The sequence below is a fragment of the Spea bombifrons genome, chromosome 1 (assembly GCF_027358695.1).
Source record: "Spea bombifrons isolate aSpeBom1 chromosome 1, aSpeBom1.2.pri, whole genome shotgun sequence".
NCBI lineage: Eukaryota > Metazoa > Chordata > Amphibia > Anura > Pelobatidae > Spea > Spea bombifrons.
Genome location: NC_071087.1, coordinates 78,635,164 through 78,652,961, shown reverse-complemented (window position 1 = coordinate 78,652,961; position 17,798 = coordinate 78,635,164). Strand labels below are relative to the sequence as shown.

The 17,798-nt window shown below is 40.7% G+C and overlaps 2 protein-coding genes across 4 annotated transcripts in view; one reads left to right on the top strand and one right to left on the bottom strand.

The window, feature by feature from the left end:
- Positions 1–30: 30 nt before the first annotated feature.
- POLR2E (RNA polymerase II, I and III subunit E) overlaps positions 31–17,798 on the top strand; it is a 151,689-nt gene continuing 133,921 nt past the window's right edge. The window contains exons 1-7 of one of the 2 annotated variants that reach the window (XM_053464732.1): positions 31–160; positions 1,698–1,872; positions 1,963–2,078; positions 2,183–2,263; positions 4,341–4,399; positions 4,982–5,060; positions 5,583–5,656. In XM_053464732.1, coding sequence (XP_053320707.1) covers positions 104–160; positions 1,698–1,872; positions 1,963–2,078; positions 2,183–2,263; positions 4,341–4,399; positions 4,982–5,060; positions 5,583–5,648 — 633 coding nt within the window. In that variant the 5' untranslated portion in view covers positions 31–103 and the 3' untranslated portion in view covers positions 5,649–5,656. Of the gene's footprint in view, positions 161–1,697; positions 1,873–1,962; positions 2,079–2,182; positions 2,264–4,340; positions 4,400–4,981; positions 5,061–5,582; positions 6,059–17,798 lie in introns of those variants that run through there. The other variant, XM_053464723.1, reaches the window with a different exon arrangement.
- ARHGAP45 (Rho GTPase activating protein 45) overlaps positions 6,063–17,798 on the bottom strand; it is a 28,413-nt gene continuing 16,677 nt past the window's right edge. For both annotated transcript variants that reach the window (XM_053464646.1, XM_053464654.1), the window contains 21 exons: positions 15,839–15,982; positions 15,672–15,756; positions 15,401–15,473; positions 14,981–15,053; positions 14,748–14,885; positions 14,259–14,323; positions 13,960–14,070; positions 13,304–13,384; positions 12,999–13,166; positions 12,148–12,285; positions 11,517–11,707; positions 11,154–11,257; positions 10,955–11,032; positions 10,075–10,155; positions 9,737–9,906; positions 9,239–9,427; positions 8,817–8,954; positions 7,969–8,192; positions 7,413–7,629; positions 7,215–7,314; positions 6,063–6,718 (listed from right to left, as the gene is read on the bottom strand). In XM_053464646.1, coding sequence (XP_053320621.1) covers positions 6,366–6,718; positions 7,215–7,314; positions 7,413–7,629; positions 7,969–8,192; positions 8,817–8,954; positions 9,239–9,427; positions 9,737–9,906; positions 10,075–10,155; positions 10,955–11,032; positions 11,154–11,257; positions 11,517–11,707; positions 12,148–12,285; positions 12,999–13,166; positions 13,304–13,384; positions 13,960–14,070; positions 14,259–14,323; positions 14,748–14,885; positions 14,981–15,053; positions 15,401–15,473; positions 15,672–15,756; positions 15,839–15,982 — 2,921 coding nt within the window. In that variant the 3' untranslated portion in view covers positions 6,063–6,365. The remainder of the gene's footprint in view (positions 6,719–7,214; positions 7,315–7,412; positions 7,630–7,968; positions 8,193–8,816; positions 8,955–9,238; positions 9,428–9,736; positions 9,907–10,074; positions 10,156–10,954; positions 11,033–11,153; positions 11,258–11,516; positions 11,708–12,147; positions 12,286–12,998; positions 13,167–13,303; positions 13,385–13,959; positions 14,071–14,258; positions 14,324–14,747; positions 14,886–14,980; positions 15,054–15,400; positions 15,474–15,671; positions 15,757–15,838; positions 15,983–17,798) is intronic.

Sequence of the window (17,798 nt, the reverse complement as noted above, 5' to 3'; positions counted from 1 at the left end):
GTGGTAAAGGCAGCCTTTAGTTTAGGTCTTCGCAGCGATCAGGCGGTGGTTAGACAGCTAAATTGTTCAGTACCTACTACCTTGTAGATCTCGTGGGGGAAACATGGATGATGAGGAGGAAACCTACCGGCTCTGGAAGATTCGTAAGACCATTATGCAGGTAAAAGATTGCTTTGCATTAGAGCCGCAAACAAACACAAAACCTTTAAGGGGCTCTAACTTGAGTAAAATAAGGTAGCGCGGGAGAGCTCGCAACTTGCAACACGAGTGGTATCATCACCGTTGAAATGGTTACCATGCCGGAAAAGTGCATTAAGTCTAAAGAAGTCGGGTTTATATGGCGCTGAGATCAATGTGCTTCGCAGTAACTGAATTACATAGGATGCTGTAATAATTATTTCAAGAAGGGATTCATATATAATGTGTATATATCTATATTATATTTTGTGTGCGTATGATATGTAGGGAAGTGAGCCCCATGTGTCTGCCCTGTGGAACTAGTGCCGCGGTTGCTTTTAACTCTTTAAAGGTGCTGTGGGTGTAAAGGGTTAAATGGAGACCGACATAGTGTTAAAAAATAGTTCATCTCGGGAATGCACACAGAAACAGAGTCTTCTGGGGAATAAGAACCATTCAGCCGATCTGGTCTATCCATTTCCCTGATGTAATGCCTTCAGAATAGCTTTATCCCCATCCAATGCATGTTTAAATCCCCTCACTGGATTAGCATCTGCCACTTATACACTACTCATCAGTAAAGTAAAAAAAAAAACTAGTATTTCCCGTACTACTTTTAAATTTTCCTCCTGTACTTTGTTAAATCCTGCTTTTAGTCTTCATTCTTTCCTCTATGATATACATATTAAGATCCCTAAGTCATTACTGATTTTATTTTTTATTTTTTTTATTCCTGTAAACTGTTTTATTACCAACAGAATATCTATATTCTTCTAAGGCGATGATCCTCAGAACTGCACAAAATATTATGTTTGAGGAATGGACAGAGATACTATATTTTGCATTTTTTTTTAGTTTGGGTTTTTTTTTGTCCCAAGTGCATTAATTTATACTTATCAGCATTGAACTTTAGCTACCACACTCTCTGCTATTCTTTTATATACTTAAATCATTAACCGTTGTTTTTATTCTACTAGGAATGCCCACGCTTTTCCAGGCCTTTGTATTTGTCTGTCAAAAACATACATCTTACCTTCACGACTTTCGCAACGTGCCTAATTATTAGTATGTGTCCCAGTAGAGACCCCTGAGGTACCTCCTGAATATTCAATATTTTAATATCCAAACCACTTGCATGAGTCAGATGTCATACTGGTGTCTGGATAGGCTATACAAACTGTTCCCACTGGTCTACTAGTTTTCTGTTACCCTGTCAGGTAAATCTATACTGATTCTAATTTTGCATGTCATTTACATTCAAATATTGAATTCCTTCCCTTTTAATAATTCTGATCCAGACTGGTATTGGGGATTTGATAAGTGGTTTAAGGGTGCCATGTTGGGGCAGACTACAGCGGCGAGACATGAATAAAATATTAATAGCCTAAAGCAAACACATTAAAGAGGTTATAGTTGTTGGACGGTAGTGTATGAGAGAAGTCAAAAGATATTAGTGGTAATACTAGTATTTATCCTTCTTTGGTTGTGAATTTAACTTGGTTTGTGCTCTATTCCCACAGCTGTGCCATGACCGTGGTTATCTGGTAACGCAAGATGAGTTGGATCAAACGCTAGACGAGTTTAAGAGCCAGTTTGGTGACAAGCCAAGTGAGGGCCGTCCCAGAAGAACAGATCTTACTGTGTTGGTGGCTCATAATGATGATCCTACTGACCAGATGTTTGTATTCTTCCCAGGTAATTTGCCACAGTGTGTTTGGAGGACTTTACTTAACAGTGTGGGAATAAAATGGTGATGTGATGTAATTATCATGTTTTCTTCTTCAGAGGAGCCCAAAGTTGGTATAAAGACCATTAAGATGTACTGCCAAAGGATGCAAGAGGAAAATATTACTAGAGCTATTATTGTGGTGCAGCAAGGAATGACTCCATCTGCCAAGCAGGTAATACTGTATACTAAGTGCATGTGGAAACACTTGCTGTATTCTGTTCTGAACAGTTCTGGCAGCTCCTTGATACTTTGTTACATTTTCTTCCCTGCTTCCAGTCATTGGTGGACATGGCTCCCAAATACATTCTAGAGCAGTTTCTGCAGCAGGAGCTCCTGATTAATATCACAGAGCATGAGGTGAGTTAAAAACATTCCGATTAACACAGAATGTGATAGGAAATAGTTTTGTTTTTCTAGAGTAGGGCTGCATGCCCTGAATAGAGTATACCTATACAGGATATATCATTTCCATCCCTTGTGTTTCATCAGTGGCTGAACTGTAAAATGTTATGATTAAACCCTTGCCGATTTTTGTTACGCTGTTTAAAAAAAAAAATAAAAAAAAAATTAATTTCTTTTTCTGCATTTAGGTTTTATATGATGTAATAAAACTCCGCTTGCAAGCAGTTAATATTTAGGAATGCTTGTTGTGGTCAGGGCTGTGTGAATCATGAGAGGGTCGATGGGAGCAAAACCACAAATATGTTGTGACAACAGATCAATGTGTATACCCTCTCACAACATTTAACCCCTTCACATTCAGTGACGTACCAGGTACGTCATGCCCAAGTGGGCTCACTCGTTCTGTGACGTTACTGGTACATCATGAAAAAAAAATGCCATCATGGTGATCGCGGGGGCACTGCTGCTGCTGTCTACCCAAGTGATGAAGCTTTAGGGAAGGGGGCTTTGGGGTGCTTGGATCTCCAGTGTGGGAACCTGCCACAACATTCCCCTGCTGCCTGATCGACAGTGCAGCATAAACCCCTTCAATGCTGTGATAGCAGCATTTTAGGAGTTAATACCTGTTTTGTACTGTGCTCTGCTGCTGCTTCCAGGCAGACCAGCAACAGCAAAAAAAAAAGCCCCCCACAATCTCCGGGTTACTGACGATTGTTTTCCCAGCTGCCAGAGGCAGCTTCAGGGACAGAGAGAAGCGTTTCTTCGGTCTCCTGGCCGGTAGGAGTGATCTGATCATTATGGCAGACCCTGGATGACCCTGCCCTAGAAAGAAGGGTAATAATGAAAAAAAAACCCCCACAAAATATTAAATATTACCTGATCACCTGTCAGTGACATTTTAAGTCACTTATTATTGCTTGGTCATTTGTTGCAAGTGATCTGATAGCTGTACATTTAAAAATTGAAATGCGCATGTTCCAGTTTTAACTCCACAATGTCTGAGAAACATGACTTATCTATGCATGAGGGGTATCGCTCGGGTGGTGTTACTGAACACAAATCAAGACCTTTTTTGTTCACATATCCACTCAGAAAAATAAAAATTGTGAAACCGCAAAGTGAACATAAAAGTTTTTTCTTTTTTTGTTACACTAACTTTAGAAGGTGCTGGTGCGGAATCAGCTGCATGCAACATGCCCCTAACTAGATTCCCTGAGCTGTCTAGTCTTAGGAAATATATAGTTTTAGTGGGTTAAAATAATATGGGACCTCTACTGTGTCTCAAATCAGACGTGGACCCGGCAAACTGATCTGCCAGAATTCACAGTGCCTAAAAGATATGCTCTACCCATCTATATGGGGTATTCCTGTGCTCAGGGGGTGTTTCTGAATACAAATCACACGTTGTTTCACTCATTTCATGTACTGAAATACTGTGTTTGGATAAAATGGGCTTGTTAAAAAAATAAATAAATAAAAAAATACTCACTTAGAAATGGTGATGCACGTAATTCATATGTAACCCTGTAAGTGCCAAAATAAATGGAAATACCAGACATATGAGGTGTTTCCAAAACAGGACGAATACCTCAATATACTTTTGGAGTCCCCCCCCCTACCTGCACTGGTTATATATAGTTTTTATAGGTAAAACTAAAATCCCCCCCCCTCATTTTCCACACATTTATAGATATTTGCCATACTAAATGATTATATATATATATATATATTTACTATTTCAAAAGAAAGCCCTACTTGTGCAATGAAAACAAAACAAATATATATTGTGTGGGGGTAAAAAAAAAAAGTTAGTGGGTAATCAGAGTTGAATAAAGATATAGCAAAAGCACAAAAACTGCTCTGGTCATTTAGTGCAAACAAAACCCTCCGGTCCTGAAGGGGTTAAAGCGGCAAATCTTGATTTGGTGTATACCATAGTCCTTTGTGTATTTTACATCCTTACTCAGTTCTAAACATTTCCTATATATGCCCTTTTGGTTCTCACACCAGTGTCTTCTATCTTGTTTTTCAGCTTGTTCCAGAGCATGTGGTGATGACTAAGGATGAAGTTACAGAATTGCTCGCCCGATAGTATCCTTTTTGTCTTTCAGCCATTTGAGGGTTTGATTAAAAAAACAAACAACTTTAATACATTTAATCTTATTATAGTTAGGCTTATTCTAGTTATATGTTAAATTTACTGTGCGTTTATTTTTATGCATTTACTATGAAAATACTGATCCATTTAAGGGTTAAATCTGTATGTCACCAAATCTACAATTTCCTCACATTTGTTTGAGGCATCTGTAAATATTGTTTTTCTCTGTAGAGGTGCTTTACCCTGCTTTTCTGACGTGTTCTCCGAATATCTATGTGGCCATTCCATAGGCCCCAAATAATCTTGGGACATTTAAAGAAAATGTGTAGAGCATTTTAAGGTGATGGATGCCTTTTATCATATTAGAAGCGCTACAATCTTGGGTTTCATGTACTGTACATTGGCCATATCCACAATACTGGCAGGTCCATGGCATATCCCTTTCTCCTTGTGGCTTTCTTCCAGAAGTATTCTGGTGATAAATCTTTTGTTCTGCGCCAGTTAAAGCCTTATCTGCCATATATCACTATCTTTTAGAATATAATGCTGTCTTTTAAGTTCCTTAATTTCTATAGCAAACTGAGGGAATCCCAGCTTCCTCGTATCCAGGCTGGAGACCCAGTAGCACGATATTTTGGATTGAAGAGAGGTCAGGTAAGTGACATCACCCACAAAATGTGTATCTAGAAGAGTATAGGTCCACTTCGACTGCCTTACCTGTGACTGGCATACTGAGTACATTGCCTCCTCTCCTAATGGAGATCTGAAATAGCGAACTGAAGCTGGGAGAATTATGTCTGTAATAGATTACCTCTGATGTGAACAATGTCTTAATTGAAATTTCCAAGGAAACGTATGGTAACCTAACATGTGTGGAGTTGTGAAAACGTGAGTTTGAATGCAAGATAAAAATATGCCGCAATCGCTAAAAGAAAACTTTGCCAAATCCATCGGAATCGAATTGCTAAAGTACTCTAAATGCCCCACATTTTGTAAGGTGGACTAGATATTTCCTTTGTGGTGTGAGATTTAGCATCTGAATGGCACTAGGCACTCTAAATTATCAAGTTAGATAGTTCTGGTATATCCTACAATGTCTTATTATGCCATGAATATTTGTATGTTTTTCTATATATAAGAGAAGTCGTCACTCACCTGTTTTAATTTTTTTGATAGGTTGTTAAGATCATACGGCCTAGTGAGACTGCTGGCCGTTACATCACATACAGATTAGTACAGTGAAGAGCTCGACATGGACTGTTGTAGCAGCTTTGACTTGCTGCAGATGTATGTTGGGTAGCACGTGGTTGTCTCTTCTCATTGGAATTTACATGGATGGATGAAGATGGATGATCTGTCCATTGGGTTCCTTTTTTTTATTTTTAAGAAGAAGAAAAAAACAACCTTCCAGAGAGCACGCAGATCATGATAGCTTCCCGTTCGTTTGTAGCTACGTTAGACCACTTGGCTAGAGGCTTGTTTCCCAGGTTCCATTTACAAAGGAAAATTCAAAGTGCATATTTTGTTTAATATATATAGAAATAATCTGGAATTAATAGGTGTTGCAGATTTAGCTTTTATAAAGTGATTTCCTGCGTGACATGTGAAAGTTCAGGGTATAAATAAAGCTGCACTTGTTTTATTAAAGAAAATGCATTTTTTTTTTTTAGAAAAACTTTATTCAAAGCAGATACATAAAATTTCAGATCTAAACAGCTGACACATTTGTACTTATTTCACACAATCTCTTCTTGCACACGTTCTGGGTCTGCCACATGGGGGAGGGGGGCTGATGACCCCCTCTTGCTTGGATGACCACAGAGGTACCCTGAAATAGTTGCATTTACAAAGCTGGAAGCTGCTGATCGCCTAATGAGCAGTAAAAATAATGCAGCCCTCCATATTAAGAGGATGTTGGCAGAAGCTGCAGGAAGTGCTTGCGTGTTCTGATATAGTCACTTAAACAAACTGAGGACAACGGTCAGCGGCAGCAGCGCTCATAGCTATTCTTCCATGTAGCACCCGGATGACCGGTAGAGGGTGGCGGCAATGCAAAGGAGGCATCAGTCGTCGACTGTTCAACAGAACATTGTTGGACTGGTTGGTGTTGCTCTCTGCAAGATTCCTGCGAGTTTGACCATCCTCCTCGGATTCTGACTGGCAATCTGCCCCGATATAGGGAATATCATCTGTGCTTGTTTCACTGGCTTGTTTGGTGAGTTGGCCCTTCAGGGATGCAGGTTCCCAACCCTCTGTGAGATCCTCTCCACCATCTGAGTCAGAGTCTGAATCCAGGGAGGATGCTGTCTGATCTATAAGAAAAGAACAATGTTTCTTTTAACATGCCAGAGTTATTTATGCAGGGCAAGTTAAGGTAGACATTGCATCCCATCCCATCCTTGTACAAAAGTATTAAAGTAATGCCAACTCAACAACTTTAATAATGGCAGCCCCACTGCCATTATTAAATGTATCCAGTAGATGTGATGGTACATAATAGGAGATTGCATGTATACTAGAAGTTATATGTAATGAGTAGTTACCAGAAGCTTCAATTTTCACATACAGCCACAAGAGGCACATAGATTAACATGCAGACTTTATGCGTGGTTATATTCATGAACTGTATATTGGATAAGGAAGAACATTTTATATGCAAAATGGCTGGCAAATAACAGTGACCATCCTGGCATCTGTAAGCAAGAACGAGTACAAATGCAAATGCATTAATAACGGGCAAGCTACAGGCAACTTTGGTACTTCCGCACCCACTGAAGTATACTGATCTTATTTTTTTTCCTTACTTACCTCTGAATGAGGTTATTTGGTAATCTGGGGCCAAGTTAGATGTCTCTTCTTCAACCATGACATGAAGTTTGGGAGCGCTGCTGAATGTTGAAGTGGTTTCCTGTAGACAAGAGGTATGTGTTGGGTATAAGCACTTCATTTTAACCTGACACGTTACTACAGGGAAAACCACAAAATATTTTGAACTGTTATTCTCACATCACTAGAATTCAGTGGCTTCTCTGCAGTGGGCTCCTCGAAAATGGTTTCATAGAAAATGATGAGGGTCTCTACAATCCTAGCTTGGTGAGGATAATCCACAAGCGATGACAACGACACGGTTGCTTCTGTGGGACGAGGTCTCATCAGCGCCGGGCCAAAAACAATGCCTAAGTTGCTCGGACTCATCTTGTTTAGCTGCTCTTGCTCCGAGACTCTACGAGTAAACGATTGCACACAAGGATATGTGACGTTACAAACCATGAATCATATGCATAGATACTGCGTGGAAAAGGCTTGCTTTCCTATGCAAAAGCACACTTGATATCTACGTATTGCTCCTTTGGGTTCTCTCAATTGCCTCCTTTGCCCTTATGTAATATCCCAACTAATATTTCCACACACATCTTCTACATTTCTCAACATCAGTTCTCCGGTTTCTCACATTGCCCATCAGTAATGTTTTATTTCCTTGTTGGAATTCTCTTCTCCGCTGCTTAATCCCCCCCACTATTCACTATATTCGCTATTCCCAATTGCCCCTGCCCTTTTAAACCTGCATAGGTGCTGCATCAGATACTGGAGAGTTGTCTTGTTCTCGTGAGGAAGTTCCTGCAGTAGTGCCTTTAGCCGTATCACTAATGCCAGGACCTCCGATTCGGTCTCTGTGCCTTTGTTCTCCAGTTTGGGCCCTTTCCCAGCCTCTGTTCCTCGTAGACTCTCCTTGGCCAGGCCCATTAGACTGTTGTACAAACGGAACGGCATCAGTGGCTCCGGGAGCTGTCAGCAAAAACACAATGATATATTTGTTGATGATGCACAATGGAACAATATACTAGCTGAAACTGAATGCATGGCTGTTAATCCATTGAATGCATATTAAAGAACTCTGAGTGCTGTCATTTGTGTTCTTCCAAAGTGAAGAAGTAAAAATACACCACTTACCTGACACAGAGGAGGCTGCCCTGCTGCAGCAAATGCCCTCCTCCTCCATGGTCCAACTATTCATGGCTTGAAGCAGCCAATCAGTAGCAGGAAAGAGCTCCCACTAAAATCATGCGCACAGGGGTCTGAACAGAGCCCTGCATGCAGCATTCACCTGAGCTATTCCCACGAGCCAGTGCTGGTGAGTATATCGGGCAGGGAGATGTGTTCAGCTAAACACATCTAAACGGGATTTAGCTGTGGGGTGGGTTTGCAGAATCCAACTCATGCATTTGCAACCGTGCATATGATGGCTGGAGTGTCCCTTTAAATACTGCATTCTTATTATATGACTATATTTGTTGTGTAGTGACATATTACAGGTCTTCACATACTTTAGAATGCATGTTCAGTGTAAGATACTGATCCCTTCCTTCTAGATCATTAAACAACATTAAGCATCTACAGTTATACGTTTACCTGGCGGAGATAAAGTTTTAGAACATTGCTCAGATCATGTGGGGAGGCCTGAGAAAGCTCAACTAATTCCTTCCCGTTCTCAAAGGCTTGGCACAGCTTCTCCACGCGTGTCTTTACACCATTCACCCGATATATTCCCTGCAAGGAAATACAGTGAAATCCGCTAAAATGATTAAATATTCAGGGGCAGATAATGATGTTAACACTCACTATGGGCCAGAAAGAATGATTGTAGTGACCTATAAATCTTGCTCAATCTATGGTACATAGAAAACAAAAGAGAAAACGACAAAAGCAAATATATCAACTTAACTAGCTGCAGCACAAAAACCAGTAACCACTACTGCCCCCATCATGTCTTACTACCCCATAATGGGCGTCAGACTACCCAACTTAGGGTATCGGATGCCAAAATGATGTACCTTCATAGTCAGTGCACGCTCTTCTATCTCAGACACGCATTTACGGATGAGGAAGGGGACAAGATCGGGGGAACGAAGAGCCGCCTCTGAGAAATCTCTCCCGAACAGCAGCAATCGGCCCTGCAGCTTCTTGTGACCGCACTGGATGGCCAAGGTCTCCAAGCATTTTTTATGACAGGCAAGGGAGCACTAGGAAAGACACAAAACAGAGTGACATAAGATAAAAGGCAGGAACAAAACAATGTGAAACAGGTGTAAGAAATAATGAAGGATTCTGAGATAAAAGGCTGAAAAGAAATAAGTAAATTAGGAGAACAGGAAAGGAAAGGGAAGAGAAGAAAGAAGCACAAGTTATATGTTCAATTTCTGTTCGAAGTCATTTCTCACAAACCTCCAGCCTCCCTGTCTATGTATTTTCATTCTCCTTCCTTATACTTTACCAAACCCTGCCACACTGCCAAACCCTGTACAATTTGATGGTGTTTCATACTCTCTTACCTCCTCACACTCGGCACCCTGAAAGTACACATAGCTGTTACACTCCCTGCATTTGCTCGGAGCCCGTAATTTGCGCAGCCTGTGGGTCCTAGCTGCCCGTGACAGGCCAACGTTACGGAATGGGCCAGTGGAAATAGGAACCTCTATGTTATCAGGGAGTCCATTGATACCTAGAGGACAGGGAGAGAGAGAATGGTTTGCAGTCCCTCATCTAATATAGATTTAGATTTGTGTATCTGCCACATCATTAACTTGCATTTTGTTATTTAAGTGCAGCTTCTTATTTAATGGATGTGTTCTCATATTACATGGGTCAGAATGTGGCTCTTTACACCTACTCTGCTCCAAAGGTGTGCTGAGCCTCTTCTTTTCAGTGTCCTCAGTGGGTGACAAAGGTTGAATGAGCTTCTCAGGAAAACCTGTGGAAGACAGATACAACAGTGAGGACTACCCACTAAACAAAATATAGGTTAAATTTAAAGTATAAAGCATTATCTTTTGTAGATATAATTCAGCCCTTCTTGCGATATATTGGTATAATACACAATCAGCCATAACAATATGACCACCTGCCTAATTTTGTGTAGGTCCCCATTGGCTGCCCAAACAGCCCTGACCCGTCGATGAATGAATTCCCCTAGACCTCTAGTGTAAGCTGCGAGGTGGGGCCTCCATGGATGCATCCAGGTGCCACGTGTGCTGCAGGTAAGCGACGCACATGTCCCCGCCATTCACGTGATGTAAAAGAAAACACGATTCATCAGACCAGGCCACCTTGTTGAATTGCTCCGTGGTCCAGTTCTTAAGCTCACGCGCCCATTGTAGGCACTTCAGTGGACAGTGGTCAGCATGGGCACCATGACTGGTCTGCGGCTATACAGCCCCATACACAACAAATTGCAATGCACTGTGTGTTCTGACACCTATCAGCCCCAGCATTTTTTCAGCAATTTTAGTTATAGTAGCTCATCTGTTGGATTTGACCACAGGGGCCAGCCTTTGCTCCCCAAGTGCGTCAATGAACCTTTTTCCATAGAAAGTGACAACAGATAAGAACCATTTGGCCCATCTAGTCTACGCAGCAACATATATGTCCAGCATTTAATAAGCCATCTAAACCTCAGAAACATATTGCATGCTTTAAGTATATGAATGTCCCACTTGTGAAAGATTGTGGTGGCCTACTAATTCACATAACCCCTGATGCAATAGTGGTACCTGTGACATTGCCTCCAGAAGTATCCCCTTCACTCAAAGCAGGTGGCCATGACTTGTGAACTTGGTGACCTTTACCACCTAAATGGAAAAAAAAGAAAAGACAGGCTACATCTAGCTACCAATAACAACGTCATATTCACCCACTAATGTACGCCCGGGATCTTAACAAGTTATTTATCAACCAGTATTTTTGCCTCACCTCTTCTCTCCACAACTTGCTCGTCTGCACTTATCTCTTTATTTTCTGAAGACACAAAATCCTGAGAGCTTAAGCTGGATTTACGAACCCGAACACAGGGAGACCTGAAAAAATAGAGAAAGATACATCATAAACAATGTAAAGTATCTAACAAACTATAACGTGTATTTTCTCAGCTTACCGCCTCATCTGTACTTATTGTTTTGTTCAACTTATATACTATTCATCATGGTTCAGAAATGCTATTAGAAGTAAAAGTGGAAGGATGGGAGGTTAAAGAGAGTATGGGAAGGGGAAACACAATGAGAGGAGACTCCATTATATGAATAATATAGCCGATAGATAAATGGAGAATTCTCATACCATGCAATCTGAGGGGTGTAAGGCTGGAAGTCATAACAAGTCTCCACCTCAGTTTCCGCCCCAAGTTGTCGGACATAGGATGCATACTGCTGGCCAAGGTCATACAGTTTGCTGCTCTCACACAAGGTCTGGAATCCAACTGGAAGTGGTGCGGTCTGCATGTGCATGCTCTGATAATATGATATGGTGGCCTACAATGGGGGAAGTGATATTGTTATGAGAGACAGAAGGTTAGATAAAATAAAGGGAAAAGTGACAGAAAATGAGAAGGAAAAGTAAAAACAAAAGGGTAATCTGTGATGGTCATATGTCAATTACAGCATCTGTTGCACAATCCATAGGAGAGACTGTGCATTTAATAGGTTACATAACCGTGTTTGGGCTTTTAAGTGGAGGGAAAGGTTGTCACTTGTCAGTAACAGAGGAAGACTTGGGATTAGGAAGGCAGATTGATAGTGTTTTAGAGAGGCGTGTAGATAGATAAGAGAGCAGGGTAAAAGTGATGGAATATGAGAGAGAGAAACAAAAGTTGAAGTAAAGTAATGTAAGTAGCAAACAAACATTTAATAGAAGTGTAGGGAGTACAGTAGTAATGGGACCAGGATGGTTAGGAAATAAGAGCGGGGTATACCGAGCGCAGGATCTGGTCACTCTGCTTGATGAGCTCCTGAAGCTGACGCAGAACATTCACTTTCACGTCCTCCAGCTCCTGTTTCTGAGTCTTGGCATCTGCAATACAGGTCCGGTAGGTAGCCATTGCTTCCTCTGCCTAAAGAGAAGAAGAGAATGTACACCGAGAGGGCATGTGAGCCTGAATTCAGTCACTGGTTTACTTGAAATCCAAATGTGCATTCAGTGGCACTAACCCGTACAACTCTGACTTTAAGGTACAAGTGCCATAAAATACAATGCAGTGATGTAGGTCAACATTGTAAATAACCTGGTTTCATCTTATTTTGTTCCAGCAGACTTCCTTTATCTGTATACCCCTAGGCTGTAGTCGTTGTCCGTAAGGTGATATTTTGGGTGACATTCCCTTCGCAAACACCACACTGAGCTGGCTTCAATGCTAATGAAGTCTGTTCCTCCTAATAGTCATTAGTCAGAGTGTTTGGCTGGGTGATTAAGACTGAGCCATTATATTGTTCACCACAGCCTCTAGGAATTATGCTATTTATTTAGTAAAGATAACAGAGCTAGAACACGTACAAAAGGCTATTAAGCAGACGTGTCAAAACTTAATGCAAAAGCGAAGAAAACAGCAGAAAAAAACACAAAAAAACAGATTTGTAATCTCGTATTAGTAATACAAAATGTTTCACTTTACTATGGTACATTGCTGACCTAAGGCCCAAGTCATGAAAGTCTACTGTGTCATTAAATTGATTAAGGAGCAGGTTATCTCTGTTCAGAGACTTAGGACGTGACACACTCTGACATTTCGCATTCATCCTGACTTTAAGCCCCATTCTTTATAAATACCCGGTTCTTGGCCTCCTCTTCAGCTCTTCTTTTCTTGTCAAGAGATTTGGCTCCTGTGTGGCTCTGCTCCTCTTCGGCACGTGCAGCAGCGTACTGGGCTCTTTCATGCTCTTCGCTGCGCTGCAGGTACGCGTGACGTGCCTTCCGAAGGTTGGTCTCTGCCTCCATCTACATGTTTAAGGGAAAATCAATCGGAAATCTCAAATGGAGAAAGCATTTGGCTTTGGAAATGCAAAGACAGAACTGTTGCCTCCATGAATATTGTACACTGCACAGACAGAACACATCAGGCAAGATTGCCTTACCAATTTTCGCTGAGCTCGCTGCCACTGCTCTTTCACTTCTTTCCTGCGCTTTTCATGTTCCAGGCGGCGCATATTCACAGGCTGCAGAAATATTTGCAATATTTGTGCATTGGTACTATTTATGAAGGCTATTTTGAATATAAAATAAGTGCAAGGATGCTTTTACAGCAGGAAAACAATGGGCAGACACGATGGGATGAATTGTTCTTATCTGCAATCAAATTCTATACTTCCATGAATTTATCATATCCAACTGCAACAACCAATCAAACTTAAGCTGTCCACAAAAGCCCCCTTCACCCTGCATTTGGTGGTCATTCTATTCTCTTGCACATTACATAATTTGCATTTTGATACAACCCTCTCACCCGCATCTTTCTTACAACACGAAAGTAACCTCCCTTTTACCGTAGGGTCACGTAACATCATGTTATGTGACCCTGCTTTGTTCTAGCCTCCCCAGAAGGTTCAGGTTGGACCAGCTCCTTGTGAAAACTTTTGGACCAGCCAGGGGAGTGGCCCCCTCCCCCAGGCCAGCCCACCACTAGATTTGTATCGTTGATCCACATTGATTGGATACAGCTGTGGGTTTTGAATTTGGTGGACATTTTTACATTGATTAACCTTGGTGTTTTCTTTCTTGTTGTGGTACATACCTGCAGGAATGTCTGCTGCTGAAGTGTGCCTGCAGTGTGGAGAACTCCGTGTCCATAATCCAAATCCTGCTCCAAAGCTACAGAGTAGATGGACTGGAATGGCATGTGCGGCTGAAGTTGGGGGAAATAAGTACATTAAAAAAAAAATCCCATTTCTCTGACAATCCCTCAACTAATCTCCATTTAAACAGACCACAGATATCTTTGCACCTCAATGCACTGCTACATTCATCCCTACTCCATATCCATCTTAACACTGGTTACTTATGCGCCCCTTTCTGCTGACAGATGGTAGGTACCTCCTGGGTCAGTGGTCCCTTGTATGTGTTCACTAGTTTCAAGAGTCCTTTGGCATATTCCATCTCTAGAAGAAACAAAGTAGGGTAAAATATAATGGGGGGATTAAAAAGACAATCTGAGAAGTGGAACTCAATAAAGCAGAAAATAACAGGGAAATAATTATGGAGTGTGGACTAAAGAGAGATTACGATACATTTGAGGTAACAAAATTTAAGGACATATGAGCAGAACCATATGAGGTTACAAGGACGGTGAGGAAGTATAACAGGTTGATGAAGGTATGAGTTGGTAATTTAATGTACACCCAGAGCAACATGAGGCTGCCTGACATAACAGATATACAGGAAAAGAACATTAAAAGTGAAATATAAGGACACTGTATAAACCAAAGCACTGGAGTAAGAAAAGTGTGGCAGAAAGAGGGAAGGTTAAGGCACAGAGAGATAGCAGGACATGAAGGGAACTATTCTTCATTTTCAGCTTCTTACCCAGAATAGTTCTCTTTTCAATGTAGCTGCTGAGGTCCTTCATGTATTTTGAAATGTTTTTTGCGTATAGAAGAGCGGCACTAACTCCTCCCTCACTGTGCTGTAATATCACATCTACGTCCTCCCCAAAAGGGCTTCCTGTATTGAGGCCATGTAGATAAACCAATGGATTGGGATTTTTTTTTTCTTTCTTTCAAGTTATGATACATTATGATACATTTATTGGGACTCACCTGTATCCACATACTCTGTGTTGGAAAGAGACCCATCTCCTCCAGAAAGACCCCCGCACAGGCTTTCCATAGACTGTTGGCCATAAAGAGTCATAAAAAAGTGTAACTACCACATATGGATTTATGAGGATTTGTACAAGACATATGGGCAGAGAAGGCTGATATAGGAAGATTGTCTAAGTATGGAAGATACGGTTGAGGGGAAACAGACAAGTTAGGGTAATAGAGAAACAGTGGGAAATGAGATGATGAGTAAACAGCAGAGATGCTGCTAGAGTGGAGTAGGTATTCATTGAAAGTTGCATAAAAAACATAAATGCAACAGAAATGCCAAGCAATGTGGGACAAGGCAATTCATACCAAATATAATGCGTTCACTTCTATATGAAATATGACGAATGAGAGCTCTAAACATCTCACCTGACTCTGGTCCCCTGGAGGGAGTGATAACAACGTGCTGCTGTCCACTTCCCCCATAAGGAACTCGGAGATCCTAATTGCAATAGAAGACATCAAAGTCAGCATGAACACACACTTACTTAGTCACATATTAAATCCCAGTTTCTCACTATATGTTGGCTTTTTTTTTTTTTCCTACTTCATCAATCTGCCCAACTTCCCCCTTCATCTCTCATCGCCACTCTGCCCAACCTCTACTTCCTACCAATTTAATTAGTCCACCATATCTTACGTGCTGCTGAAGCACACCGCCATACTTTCCAGTGCCTTTTCAAACTCTCGCTTCTCATTCTCAATGTTCGATTCATAGTGAAAACCTGCAAGATACAAAGTAAAACAATAAAAGAAAAAGAAAGGAACAGTGTAGTTGCTCCATGCGTTCCCCAGAACTTAAATAACCTTTGACTTTGGATATCAGGGTCCCAGCTGCAGTCAAGGTCTCCACAGTGTTGAGAAGAGGATACTTGCTGATCACCTGACGTAGTAGTCTCAGGGCCTCTCCAAGGCACTCGTGTGCCAAAGGACGACGCGTCTCCTTAATCTCTGTGGGTTGAAAGAATTTTGAATTAGGATTATTGCATCTTCATGTAAGCAAGTTTATGCAGTGCAAGCAATACAACAGCAACAATAATGCAATCTACTGTATTTGCCATCCCACTGCCACCAACAAAAAGGTGCTGATTATTTGGGACCAACATTTTTTACTAATAAGAAGTAAAAGATGAATGAGAATGACTTGCTTGAGGAATTAAGCGTTATTTACTTGTCTAAATTTAGTTCCTATGTTTTCTTAAGTGTCTTCAGCAGAAGAATTATATTATATTAAAACACAAAGAATTATCACAAATAGTCAATTGACTGAATAATTTAATATCAGATCTTGCCCAAAAATAGATGACTTGTGCAAACTCATATTTGATCCTCACGGGACCATAGTTCTGGAGAGAGTCCCACCTGGAAGGGTAAAGATGACTTTTTAAAGATGTTGTTCCACTTCCTCTTACACCTTTTTAATTAGAGAATTAATAACATAATTCTTAGTGCTACCGAATATCCAAATGCTTCCTAGGGTAAAATAATTATTTCATCAGCGAATGCTTAATTGCGATGTGCCATACAAACTAAAAAAACTATTAAAAGACTGTGTAGTTTTTATGTGAATAAACCTTCCTAGAAACGCAGATCTGCTAAGGTTTGTTTGATTAAAATGCTAGAGAACTCAGTTATTTTTTTCTCTAATAATTTTGGAACATCACCTTTAAAATACTGAATATCTACCTATATCTCTCCCCATCTTGGGACTATAATCAGGACATACCCTGTGTATCAGACATCCTTAGTGGACATGGACCTTTCAGTAACAAGAGAGATAACTTGGATGGAGCATTACATGCCTGAAATTTCACAAAACATGGACTGTGATCTTCACCTCTCAACGATTAAATATTAAGATAAAGTTTGGAGCTTTATATTTAAAATCATCGTCTCTAATACCCGAGTAGTTAGAACACCTCTTTTTTTCTCAGTTTCTCCCTAAAAAAACTGGCACACTGTACTGTACTGGAACACCTGTGTGTATCCTGGAAAAAAAAGTACTAGGACCTCAGAAAGGTGTAATTTTTAAGACACATAGCACAGAAAAAAAATCACTGGCTTTTATAAAGATTTCAGAAAATTCGGGCATTTGACAACTAGGCAGGGGAGAGCTGGCAAGAGTGGTAGGGGCCAAAAGTCTCTCTGGGCTGCTGAGATTTAAACATTTTGGGCCACTACAAAAAGCCCATTTTCCTCTTCTGTAATTCACTTGCAATCTCCTGTACAACCACTAGGTGAATTACACCTTTGCACCCTAAATAAATGCTTCAGTGTTTCTTTTATTGGCTTTCTACTCAGTCTCTTTTTGGTGGATGTATGCCATGTGGTTTCATGTAGCTGAGGGTATTTGCAAATGCAAACAATTAGCTTATTGTAATCTATACATGTGGTACATGAAGCATAAAGAAATAATAATTTAACCCATTTATGCTAAACACCTTTCTATGTTGTGTAAGGCCTCAAACTGTACTTGAGTTCTAACCTCATTTAATGTTCATGACAACCTTGACTAATGTCATGCACTGGATTAAGGCCAGGCTGCCATTTTTACTTTCCCGTAACCATGTTTGGCCAAGTTACAATACGTCATGAAGCTTTTTAGGGTAGTCTATGTGGGTTAATTGAAAGCACCTTTCCCCTCCAGGCTGAAACTACTTACCTGCTCGTGCATGCAAGGTCTCATTTTATTTAATAAATTGCCTTTGTAATACCAGACCATTTTCTTTGCTCAGTTAAGCACTTTGTTTTGTGACAGACACGAGAT